General features: G+C 39.4%; 1 protein-coding gene across 1 annotated transcript in view; it reads right to left on the reverse strand.

The window, feature by feature from the left end:
• Nucleotides 1-13063, reverse strand: part of LOC121869528 (repressor of RNA polymerase III transcription MAF1 homolog) — a 76349-nt gene extending 63286 nt beyond the window's left edge. Inside the window, exon 1 of the mRNA XM_042370891.1 lies at nucleotides 12202-13063. Within this exon, the coding sequence (XP_042226825.1) occupies nucleotides 12202-12287 (86 nt within the window). The 5' untranslated portion in view covers nucleotides 12288-13063. The remainder of the gene's footprint in view (nucleotides 1-12201) is intronic.

The raw sequence follows: 13063 nt of genomic DNA on the forward strand, positions 1-13063 counted from the left end.
CTGGTTGATGATGGGACTTAGAAGTGGGGGTGGAGGAGAAGGGAGAAGAGAAGGAAGTGGGGATGGAGGAAAAATCACCTTCCAGGGGACCCATGCTTGATGCCGTCATTTCACCAATAAAATTTTAAGTTCACTAGGTGTAATTCAAGATTATTTTCTTTAAATCAACACTGCACTGTGCTATATATTATCAATATTTTAAATAAATTTCAGAATGACCAATAATTGTACTGTAAAAATACTCTGTGTTCAAGAGACCCACAAGCAAGATGTTTCCTCCACTGAACAGAGACACAAACAGACACCTTGGTGGGTGAGTGAAGTGGCTGATGGGTGCACCAAAAACTAGTTCACTGTACTGCAATTGTGTGAAATAAGTGTTAAAATTATTAATAAGTTTAATATAAAACTTGGAAAAATATTGAATAGCACAACCTTCTTGATATTTACTCCAATGGAAATGAATGTAAGCCCTAGAACCGATTCTTATGGAAAGCAATTCGTTAACCGAGGGACCACTATTATTATTATTTTCTCGCCCCCCAGGCACCGATGTGGGTCAGTGACCTGTGCCCGGGTGGGCTAATCCCCGTTAAAAAACAAAACAAAACAAAAACAGCTAATATAACACACCAGCTTTACAAATGCCTAAAATAACAGTACGTCAATATATATAAATGACTATGATAAGTCAACTGATTGAAACAAAAGTTCAGCTGCACACACGTATCAAAAACTAACAAAACAAATATTTTATTGTGACCAAAAAAGACAGTACATTACAGTACTGTAGCTACATAAACATTAAGCTTTTACACTCAACGATAACACAAACTTGGTACCTTCAGCAAAACTTCATAACTGTCAAACAAACCTTGTCTATAACATACACACACTATACACAGTATTGTACCTGCATAACCAGGTACATACACTAGCTATTTAACACAATGGTTTGCACAGTGGGGTACCTTGACAAAGGGTATAATATTGTAATATCATCGACTAATTCTAAACCTCACCGATATCACTGTCATGGGTTGCACTGGGCATGGCTCAGGCAACCCGACTTAAATGTTTGTTTTATGGAAGATAAGACAGCAGGCAAGACGTGATTATGTTACCAAGATTCCATTAACGAGGTATGTGAGCCAAGCTATGGGGCCCAGTATATGACAAGTGCTGTATTGTTCATTGTGTCTCACACTGCCACAACCACATTTTAGCCAATAGACCCAATACTATGGGCTAGTTAAGATCTCCTGCTTCCCTGCCTTCAGGGAACAGGGCATTCCACATAGTCCTTTGCCGCGACACCATCGAGATGACCGTCAGTGACACGAGACTATGTGTGCCAAACCCAAGGCATTATTATTCCCCATGAAAAGAAGATCACTTGTGAAGGCTTGTTTGCAACAAGAGCAATCCAGGCTGGCCTGGTGAACCTTAGTGGTTATATTCCATAGTAAATGAATGTATCAGTTGAGGAATTAAGGCTCTGATAAGCCAACCCATAGCAGTGTTATTAAATGTGCAGTCCCCAGGTTGATAACTACCTCTTTATAACATTATGGTACTTTTATTGTGGCATGAATGAGTTACTTATACTATATCCATGCAAATTGTAAATCAGTATATGGAACCTTGCCAAATAAATGTAAGTGCAATACTCTACTCGTATCTGTGATCCTATCTTATTATTACTAAAGGTAATGACAGATTGGTTATGACAAAGTATAACCAATAACTTAGATGGATGTTGGAAATTAATGGAAGTCATTAAATCATCATTTATCAAGCATAAATCACAGGGAATGTTGGGTGGTGGAGTGTATTTCTAGATAGTGATACACCATAATCTCCTTGGTGAAGTACAACATGCCCTTACAATTCGCAAATTTTTAATTCACAGCCTTCGATTGTTCGCGGAGGACACCCTGGATGTACCTAAGAAACTCTGCAGGTAGTTTTAAAGTTGGCGGCATTTTCACGGCTGGGACGAGGAGCCCCCGAGTTTTATGGCTTCCCGCAAGGCATCTCTCTTGTCCCAGGTGGCTGGGCCATGTGCGCTCACTCCGCCTCAATGATAGTCCGGGTTAAACACCTGTCCGTTTCACGCATGTGCTACTCTGCTCTCTTAACTGCTCTTATGCTTATGATGGTTCCCAAATGCCCCCAATCACCTTCATCCCTACCATATTTCACTGGATTTACTGTTATCATTAGTATTTACTGATAGAATAGCATTTAATAGTGATTAATCCTGGCATTGTAGTTAGGTTAGCTCTTTGTAACCACCAGGCTACTGGGCTAAGCTGTGAGGAATTACAGTTTTTTCAACTCTTACTTTTGGGTAGATACTGTACTGTATACATAACATCCTCAATACATACAGCATTGTGAAAAAAAGGTAAAAGAAATAATTGTCCGTAGAGCAAACACATAACGGGAGGAGGGAGCAGAGTGTAGCTGGTGGTATGGTGAGGTGTTGTGGTTATTTTGCAACTCGTATTTTTGGGTAGATATATGTAACTGTCTTCATTTATTTTTTTACTCGGTTATATGCAAACACCATCCTATACTGTATACATATTGTAAAAAAAATACAGTATTACACTACAATTACCGACATCCTTCATGTTGGGTCGGCTAGATGGCTACGAAAGAAATTTTGTAAGTTTGATCTACGTATCAACCCAGCTGGCGCTGGTGCCGTTTGGCAACTCGGCCAACTCAACTGTAATAACAAAGCATGGAGTTGACTTGAGGGTAGACTCGCAGTTTTTCTACACTTTGTTATCTTGTTTCTGATTATTTGTGAGAGGATTTAACCAATATTATTTATTTGTGTGCGTATGTGTGGCTACACACACTTACAAATATACAGCAGGGTTGGAAAAATCTGATTTTTAAATACAAATCAAATTTGATTTTTTTTATTATAATCGATTTTTTTTACCCAATCATTCACAATTCATTCTTTTACACAATAATGCCAGCCTTATTCAGGAAGGGTACAGAATTCGGGGTAATGTCCAAGCGTGGATAGAAGACTTTCTACATGACCGCAAGCAGTGTGTGGTGATTAATGGCACGAAATCATCATCTGTACCTGTCATAAGCAGGGTACCACAGGGCGGTGTATTGAGCACGCTGTTGTTTGTTTGTTTCGTAAATGACATGCCTGACGTTGTACACTTCTCCATACAAATGTTTGTGGATGACGCCAAGTTATTTCGGGAAATCAAAAACCAAGCGGACTGTGAAGAGCTGCAGAAGGATCTCTGTGAGCTCCAAGAATGGTTGAAGAAATGGCTGCTGAGATTCAATGTCACGAAGTGTAAGAGGATGCACCTGGGGCGTACCAACGGTAAGGAGGCGTATCATGTCCCAACGGGATGAAGAAACTGCACTATTTGAGACAATGTGAAAAGGACCTAGGTGTGTATGTTGACATTGAGCTGAAGTTCTCGGGCCTTCGCGAGAAGAGGGTAAATCGGGCAAATAAAATATTAGGTCTTATAAGAAGGTCATTCAGATATCTAGACAGTCCGTCCCTCGTAACGATCTTCAAGAGTGAAGTGCTTCCCCATCTGGAGTACTGCCACCCTGTCTATAATAATAATAACAATAATAATAATAATAATAATAATAATAATTAACGGTTTATTGAAAAAGTTCTGCAGCCCGAGGGCTGAAAATATACATTGGACATAAATGACTTATTACATACATTGGTGGTTTAACAAAAGCCTTCATTAAAGAAAGGTAAAGGAACATACAGATTAATGTAGGGACCTCACGTGATGTAATTACCTCACAGATGGTGTTAGGAGGGTCCTCACGTGGTGTGGTAATTCCCTCACAGATGGTGTTATTAGGGACCTGACGTGGTGTAGTAATTCCCTCACAGATGGTGTTATGAGGGACCTGACGTGGTGTAGTAATTCCCTCACAGATGGTGTTATGAGGTCCCCAAGATATGATAGGGACTGTCAGTTGGTTGAAACTATTCAAAGGAGGGCCACCAGACTGGTGCCTGCACTTCGGCACCTCAACTACCCTGAGAGATTGGAGCGCCCGAACTTGCCTAGCCTTTACTACAGACAGGCAAGGGGCGACCTAACTGAGGTGTATAAGCATCTCAAGGGGCACTACTCAGTCGAGTGTCCTTACTTGGAGCTGGCGGATGCTCACCCCATAAGGGGTCACAGCTCAAGATTGAAGAAGCCGCAAGTCCAGAAAACTGTAAGGGCAAACTTTTTCGGAGTGAGAGTTGCGAACTCTTGGAACAATATGCCAGAGAGTGTTGTGACGGCACCGAGTGTGAGCTCTTTCAAGACCAGACTTGACCAACACTGGAGCAGGTTCAGGTACATTCAGGAGCCGGTTCATGCCCAGTACTTGCCAACAGTGCGTAACAGAAACGTGATCGATCGCCCAAGCGGCTAACAAGCCAATCAGTGGTGAAGAGGACAAAAAAAAAGTGAAGGTATGTTTAAAGCCATTAATTTATGTTATATAAATGAAATTTTCCATTTTTTTTACTGGGGATATAATTTGACTCCTATATCTTTATGAAATGTTACTATACATTTGATTGATAAACTTGTCATTTATTAAATTTGTATATAATGCAACAATGTCATGAGTTTCCCGCCACTTTAGAGTTCCCGCCAATTTTAAGCCAATAGTGTGAAGGCTTTAGGCCTGTCTTCGACCAATGAGAAAGCCTATGAGGCGTGATGTCATGAAAGTTGTGGCGTCTCTTGTAGGCTGATGCGGTTTGACTAAGGGAGTCTGTGTAGGAATTTTGTGTAGGGAGATGTGGGACGTCTGTGGTGGCGACATGGCAGGTATTTTGGTGCATTTTATTTGATAAATCCTTAAGTTCCCATTTGTTGTGAGATATGTGGTCCCTGTTTAACTAGCAAGAAGCATAGGTTTATTATTTTGAAGTGTAATTGTCAAACCCTAATAGAGGATATTCAATAAATACAGTAACCTAATTCATCCCTCCCTTGTTGGGAAAGAGTGATGTGTTATAGATGTCTTGGTATTATGCATTAGTATGGTGAGTCCTGTGTATAATAACTATCCCACATTTCCCCTCTCTTAAGATTGTATCTTGGTCCTCCTAACCAGTTTTCCTAAGTCTCCCCTGACTGGTGTGGGTGTGTGTGTGTGGGAAGGCCAACTGTAAGCCTGTGTCACCAGCCGACCGCAACCATAAACAATTACCTCCCTCACCCTCTCCATCTCTCACGAGTGTAACGAAAGAGATAGAAGAATAAGTATATAAATAAGTAAATAAACATAAAGAATTAAAAAGACAATAAAAGAGTAAGTTGCTACATAAAATATGTTACATTGAAGTAGGGACACATATAATCTTTGTTACAATAATAACGAGATTTAATCAAATTTCTCTTAACCACATTATACAGTTACCGAAAAGAATTTTCCTAAAATAAAAGCAACATGACTTTTTTTTAAATAATAAACATCATTGTTGAAAAATACACTGAGATCCAGGAACCTGCATATAACATGATTATGAAATACACATTAAATCTAAATTAGTCATATCTTTATGAACATAATATATTAATAAGAAAATACTTATGATTTCCAGAATTAGGAAATACAGCTCCTCCCCGATTTACGACGGGGTTAAGGACCCAAATCCAGGTCGTAAGTCGAAATGGTCGTAAGTCGAAAATGCTTAAATAATACTGTACATAGAAAATCTAAAATTGGTGTATCTTTTTCTTCTCAGCACCACAAAACTCACTTTTAAGCTTGCCAGCCATTTTAAAGTGAATTACAAACGAAAATTTTCTCTGTGTACTGACGTTGGGACTCGAAAATACGTAATTTGACAAAATTTCGGTACGACTGAGGCAGGTCGTAAGTGCGGGTGCTTGTAAGTCGAGTAGGTCGTAAGTTGGAGAGGAACTATAAATGCTTCTATATTCATATAAATTAAATATTACATTTTGTTCATACAGTATAGGTCATATTATTGAAGGCAAAAGCATTAGTAAAGTTCATAGAAACCACTTAAATACACATAATTCAGTGAGGTATATAATAATGGTGAATAATGTAGGCTGAGCATGCAAGTAATATCTTCTAAGTCATACATAAACACAGAACATAACAAAATTAGTAAATTTACCCAGTAAATTCACCCAGATGATATTCCTCACTGAGCGATATGACTCTGGGAAGAGTTCCCAACTACTGTAGTAGTTATGTTAAAACGAAGCATTAGTGAAGCCATAGTAATCACTTATACACACCTAATCTAGTGAGGTAATAATGCAGGCTGAGTACAAAAATAACTTCATCAGAGTCATACATGAACATAAAGAATGACAAAAAAGTAAATGTGTTGTGACTTTGTCTATCTGTATGTTATTATAGATATTTACAAGATAAATAGTGATAGAGAGTACACAAAATAGTGTAAAATATCTTTTTAATTTTTTAGATTATTTTATTTAAAATAAAAATAATTTTGATTATAATAAAATATTTTTCTCTCACAATAATTGATTAAAATCACTTGATTTAAATTGTTTGATTTTAATCTTGCTAACCCTGAATTATACAGTACGTACAGGTAAAAGAAATATTTGTCATAAGGACAAACACATAAAGGGAATATACATTTCTTTGCACACGAGTAAAAAGTACCACCCCAGGTCAGGAAATGATATTAGCAGTTTTGACAATTCACGACCATTTTGAGACCCAAGCCACCCGCAAATTTTAAGGGCACGCTGTACCCAGTATTAAGACTGCGGTAAGAAAAATAAACATGTATCCCCCCCCCCGCATTTTTCCCTGGCAATCACTATTAGTTCTTAGTACAGTATATTTTTACCCTATAGTTTCCTTGTTCCTTGTCTGATTCTGCCTATATTATCATTTTAGGGCGGAAAAAAAAAAAGAGAAATGAGGATAGGTTTTGGTCTGCTTTGGTTAGGTAAACAGTCCGGTATTAGTTTCCTTTAAAGTTAAATTTCATTAAAGATTACTGGAGACTTCAGGTATTATACTTGCATTGTAATATGCTGTGAGTCTATGACGATATTGTTGGAATAATAAATACGTATGGATTTCTGTAATTTTATCTTGTACCGGTACCAGTATTGTACTACTGTATCTGTAACCCTAAACCACACATGGAACATTACCAAGTTAACACAAATATCAAACTAAATATATATCTCATGAAAGTAGGGTGCCTGGCTACACAAGTTCTTACAGTTAATATCCCATCTGTATTACTCACATACACTCTACAGTACTGTACCAATTATACTGTACTGTAAGTTCAATTTTGTACTGTGTCCTTCTGTGCCAAGAAACAACAATATTTATTCAGTCATTATACACATTTACAATTACTTTGGCATGTGTACAGTATATTGGTTGCTACTGTAGTACAGTATGTGGTCTACCAAGCTGGTGCTACTATAGTACGTGGTCTACCAAGCTGGTGCTACTATAGTACGCTGTCTACCAAGCTGGTGCTACTATACTGTAGTACGCTGTCTACCAAGCTGGTGCTACTATAGTACGCTGTCTACCAAGCTGGTGCTACTATAGTACGCTGTCTACCAAGCTGGTGCTATAGTACGTGGTCTACCAAGCTGGTGCTACTATAGTACGTGGTCTACCAAGCTGGTGCTACTATAGTACGCTGTCTACCAAGCTGGTGCTATAGTACGCTGTCTACCAAGCTATAGTACGCTGGTTCACTGCTGGTGCTTACTATAGCACGCCGTTCATTGCTGCGCGCGTTACTATATCGTCAAGCTGTTAAGGCTTATAGTGGCTGGTTCATTGCTGCCATTGCTACTGTAGTACGCCGTTCACCAAGCGGTGTGCTACATTATAGTACGTCTACTGTTGGTGCTAATATAGTATCGCCGTTCATCAAAGCTGGTGCGTTACTTAGTAATGCGGGTCTACCAAGCTGGTGCTATAATGCGTGAATCCTACCAAGCTGGTGCTACTATGGTATGGTTCATCGAATTGTTGTAATGCGTTGTCTACCAAGCTGGTGCTATCTCACCAAGCTGCTATAGTGCTACTATAGTACGCTGTCTACCAAGCTAGGTGTCTACTATAGTACGCTGTCTACCAAGCTGTACTATAGTACGCTGTCTACCAAGCTGGTGCTACTATAGTACGTGGTCTACCAAGCTGGTGCTACTATAGTACGTGGTCTACCAAGCTGGTGCTATAGTACGCTGTCTACCAAGCTGGTGCTACTATAGTACGCTGTCTACCAAGCTGGTGCTACTATAGTACGCTGTCTACCAAGCTGGTGCTATAGTACGCTGTCTACCAAGCTGGTGCTACTATAGTACGTGGTCTACCAAGCTGGTGCTACTATAGTACGTGGTCTACCAAGCTGGTGCTATAGTACGCTGTCTACCAAGCTGGTGCTACTATAGTACGCTGTCTACCAAGCTGGTGCTACTATAGTACGCTGTCTACCAAGCTGGTGCTATAGTACGCTGTCTACCAAGCTGGTGCTACTATAGTACGTGGTCTACCGAGCTGGAGTCGTGTCTCATGGATATTCACACTGTAGCGTCCATTAACCTAACCTAAGTTAGGTTAAGATATATTAGATTAAGTTAGGTTGGGTTAATAGACGCTAGTGTAAATATCCTGGTAGACCAACTCCAGTTCGGTAGACTACATACTATAGTAGCACCGTATATTGACTGTGGAGATATGGTATACATTGGTCCCTCGGTTAACGAGCACAATCCGTTCCTGCAGGTTGCTCGTTAACCGAAACCATTGTTTCAATGAGTTTTTGGGTAATTGGTTCCAGCTCACCGAAAATTGCCTAAATTCAACAACAAAAAGTAGAAGAGTACACATACTTTGAGGTGTGTATGTATAAGGCTCCTGAATGATGATGATGATGATGGGAATTAGAATGGGGGTGGAGGAGAAGAGAAGGCATTGGGGTGGCAGGGAAGTCACCTCATGGCGCCATTTCACCCATAAAATTTTAGTTCTCTTGGTGTAATTCAAGATTATTTTCTTTAAATCAACACTGCACTGCATTATATATTGTCAATATGTAAAATAAATTTAAAAATGACCAATAATTTGCTTGCAAACACAGAAAAAAAGCCTTTAGTTGAAGAGAGTCTCAAGCAAGATGTTACCGCCACTGAAAAGACAGAGACTGGCGCCTGTTTGGTGTGTTGCCAGGCTGGCTGGCGTGCATGAAACTAGTTCCTTACCTTCAATTATGTTCAATAATTGTTAAAATGACTAAAAAAATTTAATATTAAACTTTTAAAATTATTGAATAGTATAAACATCTTGATATTTACTAAAATAGTAAGGAATTTAAGCCCTAAAACCAATTACTGTATTGGCGGACTAATACTACAGCTGGTGGACCGCCAAATGCAAGCGAAAACATGTTGAGGTCGGCTCGTAAAAAACTCGTTAATCGAGGGATTGCTCGTTAACAAAAGTTAAGAATTTATGGAAGGTAAATCGTTAACCGAAATCTCGTTAACCGAGGCGCTCGTTGACCGAGGGATCACTGTATACTGGTATACAGTACCCAATGTACCTAGACAGTGCAGATATACATAACAGTAAATAATTCAATAATTTCTCAGAACAGCACTACCACCAGAAGGAGTTGTTCACCTCCCGGCCTGGAAGTTAGGTAGGTTTCATTGGTTGGTTAGGTCAGGTACTATTGTTCTAGTAAATGTCGCCTCTTTTAAAATACTTACTATAATGATAAGAACATATGTGGAAAAATTGAATACATCATTGGTCACGACTGGATGACGTCAGTCAATATTGATCATGTGTGATGTGCCGTTAACATCTCCTCATAGATAAGAAGACTGAAAACTACGTAAAACCAATTAAATCCAATTGCGCCTGGTATATGGGTGATTCAGCAAAGAGTACATTGAAGATGTTGTATTAATGAGAGTGAATTTGATGTGAAACCCCCATAGGTTTTTGTAATCATTTATTCACAGATCTCTACAGTGTGACACCTCTTTGTTACAACCTAAAGGAAATGTTCAAAGTTGCCCTCTTCTGCCTCAATGAAGGCCTGTACACGTCGTACCATTGATTGTCTGACTCGTTCCAGAATGCCTGGACTATGTTTAATTTGCTCACACCTGTCACGAACACATTGGCATATGCAGAATCAGACATTTTACCATAGACACATTGTGGTTTAGAATTATCCAACGATTTCATCCTCCAATTTAATGTACTCTTTGCTGAATCACCCTGTATATGGGATTCAAAATGCTCAGAATAGGGAGATTTAAATGTTTCAGTAGTTTATAACTTTTGGGTGCACTATGTCCCAAAGTAAAATAATACCTTTTATTTTTTGCATATATCACCTGAAGTTTGATCCCCTGGTTAATTTTGCCTGAAGATTAACCTTTCTAATGATATTTGGGGGATTAGGTTTAGGTTAACAATAGAGTGGTTAATCTTACGGTGATCCATATATTCAGTAAATTCATCATATAAACACAATGGCAGACAAGAGGAGTAAGTAGATTTGGTCAATTTGGAGTTCTAGAGTTGAGCAATGTGTTTTTCTGATGGTTTAGACAACTTTAAGAAAACTTCCTATATTTGGCCGTGAGACTGGCAGCATTTGCAATTTATTTCGCCTTAAGTCAATCATTCTGTAGCTATAAACATACTAAACCATATTTCTGTAAAGTACACATTTTAAAAAAAGACAATATTTACTAGAACCTAACCAACCAAAGAAACCTACTTAACCTTACCTAACTTCCTCGCCAGGGGACAGACCCCCTTACTTTTATCCTCTTTACCACTGATTGGCTCATTAGCCGCTTGGGCGATGGGTCACGTCTCTGTTATGCACCGTTGACAAGTACTGGGCATGCACAGGCTCCTGAATGTATCTGAACTTGCTACAGTGCTTGTCAAGTCTGGTCTTGAAAGAGCTCACACTCGGTGTCGTCACAACTCTCTCTGGTGAATTGTTCCAAGAATTCACAACTCTCACTCTAAAAAAGTTATCCCTCACAGTTTTCTGGGCTTGTCGCTTCTTCAACCTTGAGCTGTGACCCCTTGTGGGGCGAGCATTCGCCAGGTCCAGGTAAGGGCACTCGACTGAGTACAGGTTGTGCCCTTTTTGAGATGTTTACACACCTCAGTTAGGTCCCCCCCCCCCTTGCCCGTCTGTGGTAGAAGCTAGGCAATTTCAGGCTCTCTAATCTCCCAGGGTCGGTCCGACTAATTACCCAAATGTAGCCGCAATGAAGTCAAATAATGGTCCTACATGAATAAATCGGACTGCTAATCACTTCTCGACTAGTATTTGGTGTCACAAAGTTACAAAAAATTGGAAAACTCTCTTTAATCTGAGTTGATAGATCGCGTGCATGTACCGAGGGAGCGAGTAATTACCCAAATGTAGCCGCAATGAAGTCAAATGATGGTCGTACAAGCGTAAATCGGGCTGTGAATCACTTCTCGATTATTACTGTATGTGGTGTCATAAAGTAAAAAAAAATTGGTAAACTTAATTTAATCTGAGTTAGGTTAGGTTAGGTTAGATTTTGTACATGCACTTGATCTATTAACTCAGATTAAATTAAGTTTACCAATTTTTTGTGACTTCGTGACACCAAATACTCGTCGAGGTTAGGTTAGGTTAGGTACATGCACTCGATCTATTAACTCAGATTAAATTAAGTTTACCAATTTTTTGTAACTTTGTGACACCAAATACTAGTCGAGAAGTGATTGGTAACCCGATTTATTCATGTAGGACCATTATTTGACTTCATTGCGGCTACATTTGGGTACATTTGGGTAATTAGTCGGACCCCTCAGGGTAGCTGAGGTGCCGTAGTGCAGGCATCAGTCTGGTGGCCCTCCTTTGGTAGGGCCAATCAGAGCACACTCAAGGTAAAATAGCATTAGTAGGAACTTAGCTGGTCACGACAAAACATCCACTACGTTTTTTTAAATCGATTTCTAAGAAAAATCAGCGGCGGGAAAGTAGTCAATAATCACCACAAATTAACCATAGATACCTCCAAGGGTAGCCGAGAAAACTATTAAAAAGCTTACATCATTGAGGTAACCTTTACATCAACAACTGGGTACTGTAACAGTACTCACCTGCCCATTATGCTGCCATCAACAGTCTCAAAGTTGAGGGCGTTGTTTATGGCCTCAAAACCTGAAGATTCTGGAAGAAGCTTCATCTTGACAGCTTCACTTGACAGGAAACAATTTTGAGCACAACGTTTGGAAGTTGAATGAAGAGTAATACTGAATCTTCTTAGTTATTACGTTCCTTTGATATGCATTACAAAAGCTAACTGAACTTCTTGTTTTGTCTCGTAACTTAACCTTCTTAGTTCCTTTATAGGAGATTTACAAGACAGTCAGGTCTCGGAAATCTATTTCGAGTCAAACAGAAAATCCTTCAATTTATAACTTATCTTGTGCGTGAGAAATAAGCCCTTGTTGCTTAACTATCTTACAGACAAACACAAGAATCAAAATATTTCACCTATAACAATTAACAATGTCTTCTCTGAGATATTTTCCAACAACTTAGGTTACGCACAGTCCAAAGGCTTCTGCTACTGAGACTACTCGGTATTAAGGCGACCCTAACAGGGTTGTACACTTCATCTACGACAAAATACTCTTGCCTCGAGATGATCATAATACCACCTGCAGTCAAGAACCCAGAGGAGTTAAAAAGCTTCCCTCCAAACAAGGTGAATTCAGCGGAGCGCAAAATGGATTTTCCTAACCCTTGTCTCCCGTCCGCTTGCTATGAGGTAAATCCCATTTGCTTGTTGCTTGAGCAATGATACGTCTTTACAGAGTTCCAGAACGGGATGTTTAACTTTTCTACACAATTCTGGTAGAGTTTAACGGTAAGTTTTGGTGGTTAAGCGGCGATACTCCCGTCACAAACCATAACACTCCCACTTAGCTCTGTGGTCTTGAGCGTTGTGATGAAGCT

The sequence above is a fragment of the Homarus americanus genome, unplaced genomic scaffold (genome assembly GCF_018991925.1).
Source record: "Homarus americanus isolate GMGI-L3 unplaced genomic scaffold, GMGI_Hamer_2.0 scaffold32583, whole genome shotgun sequence".
NCBI classification, from domain to species: domain Eukaryota; kingdom Metazoa; phylum Arthropoda; class Malacostraca; order Decapoda; family Nephropidae; genus Homarus; species Homarus americanus.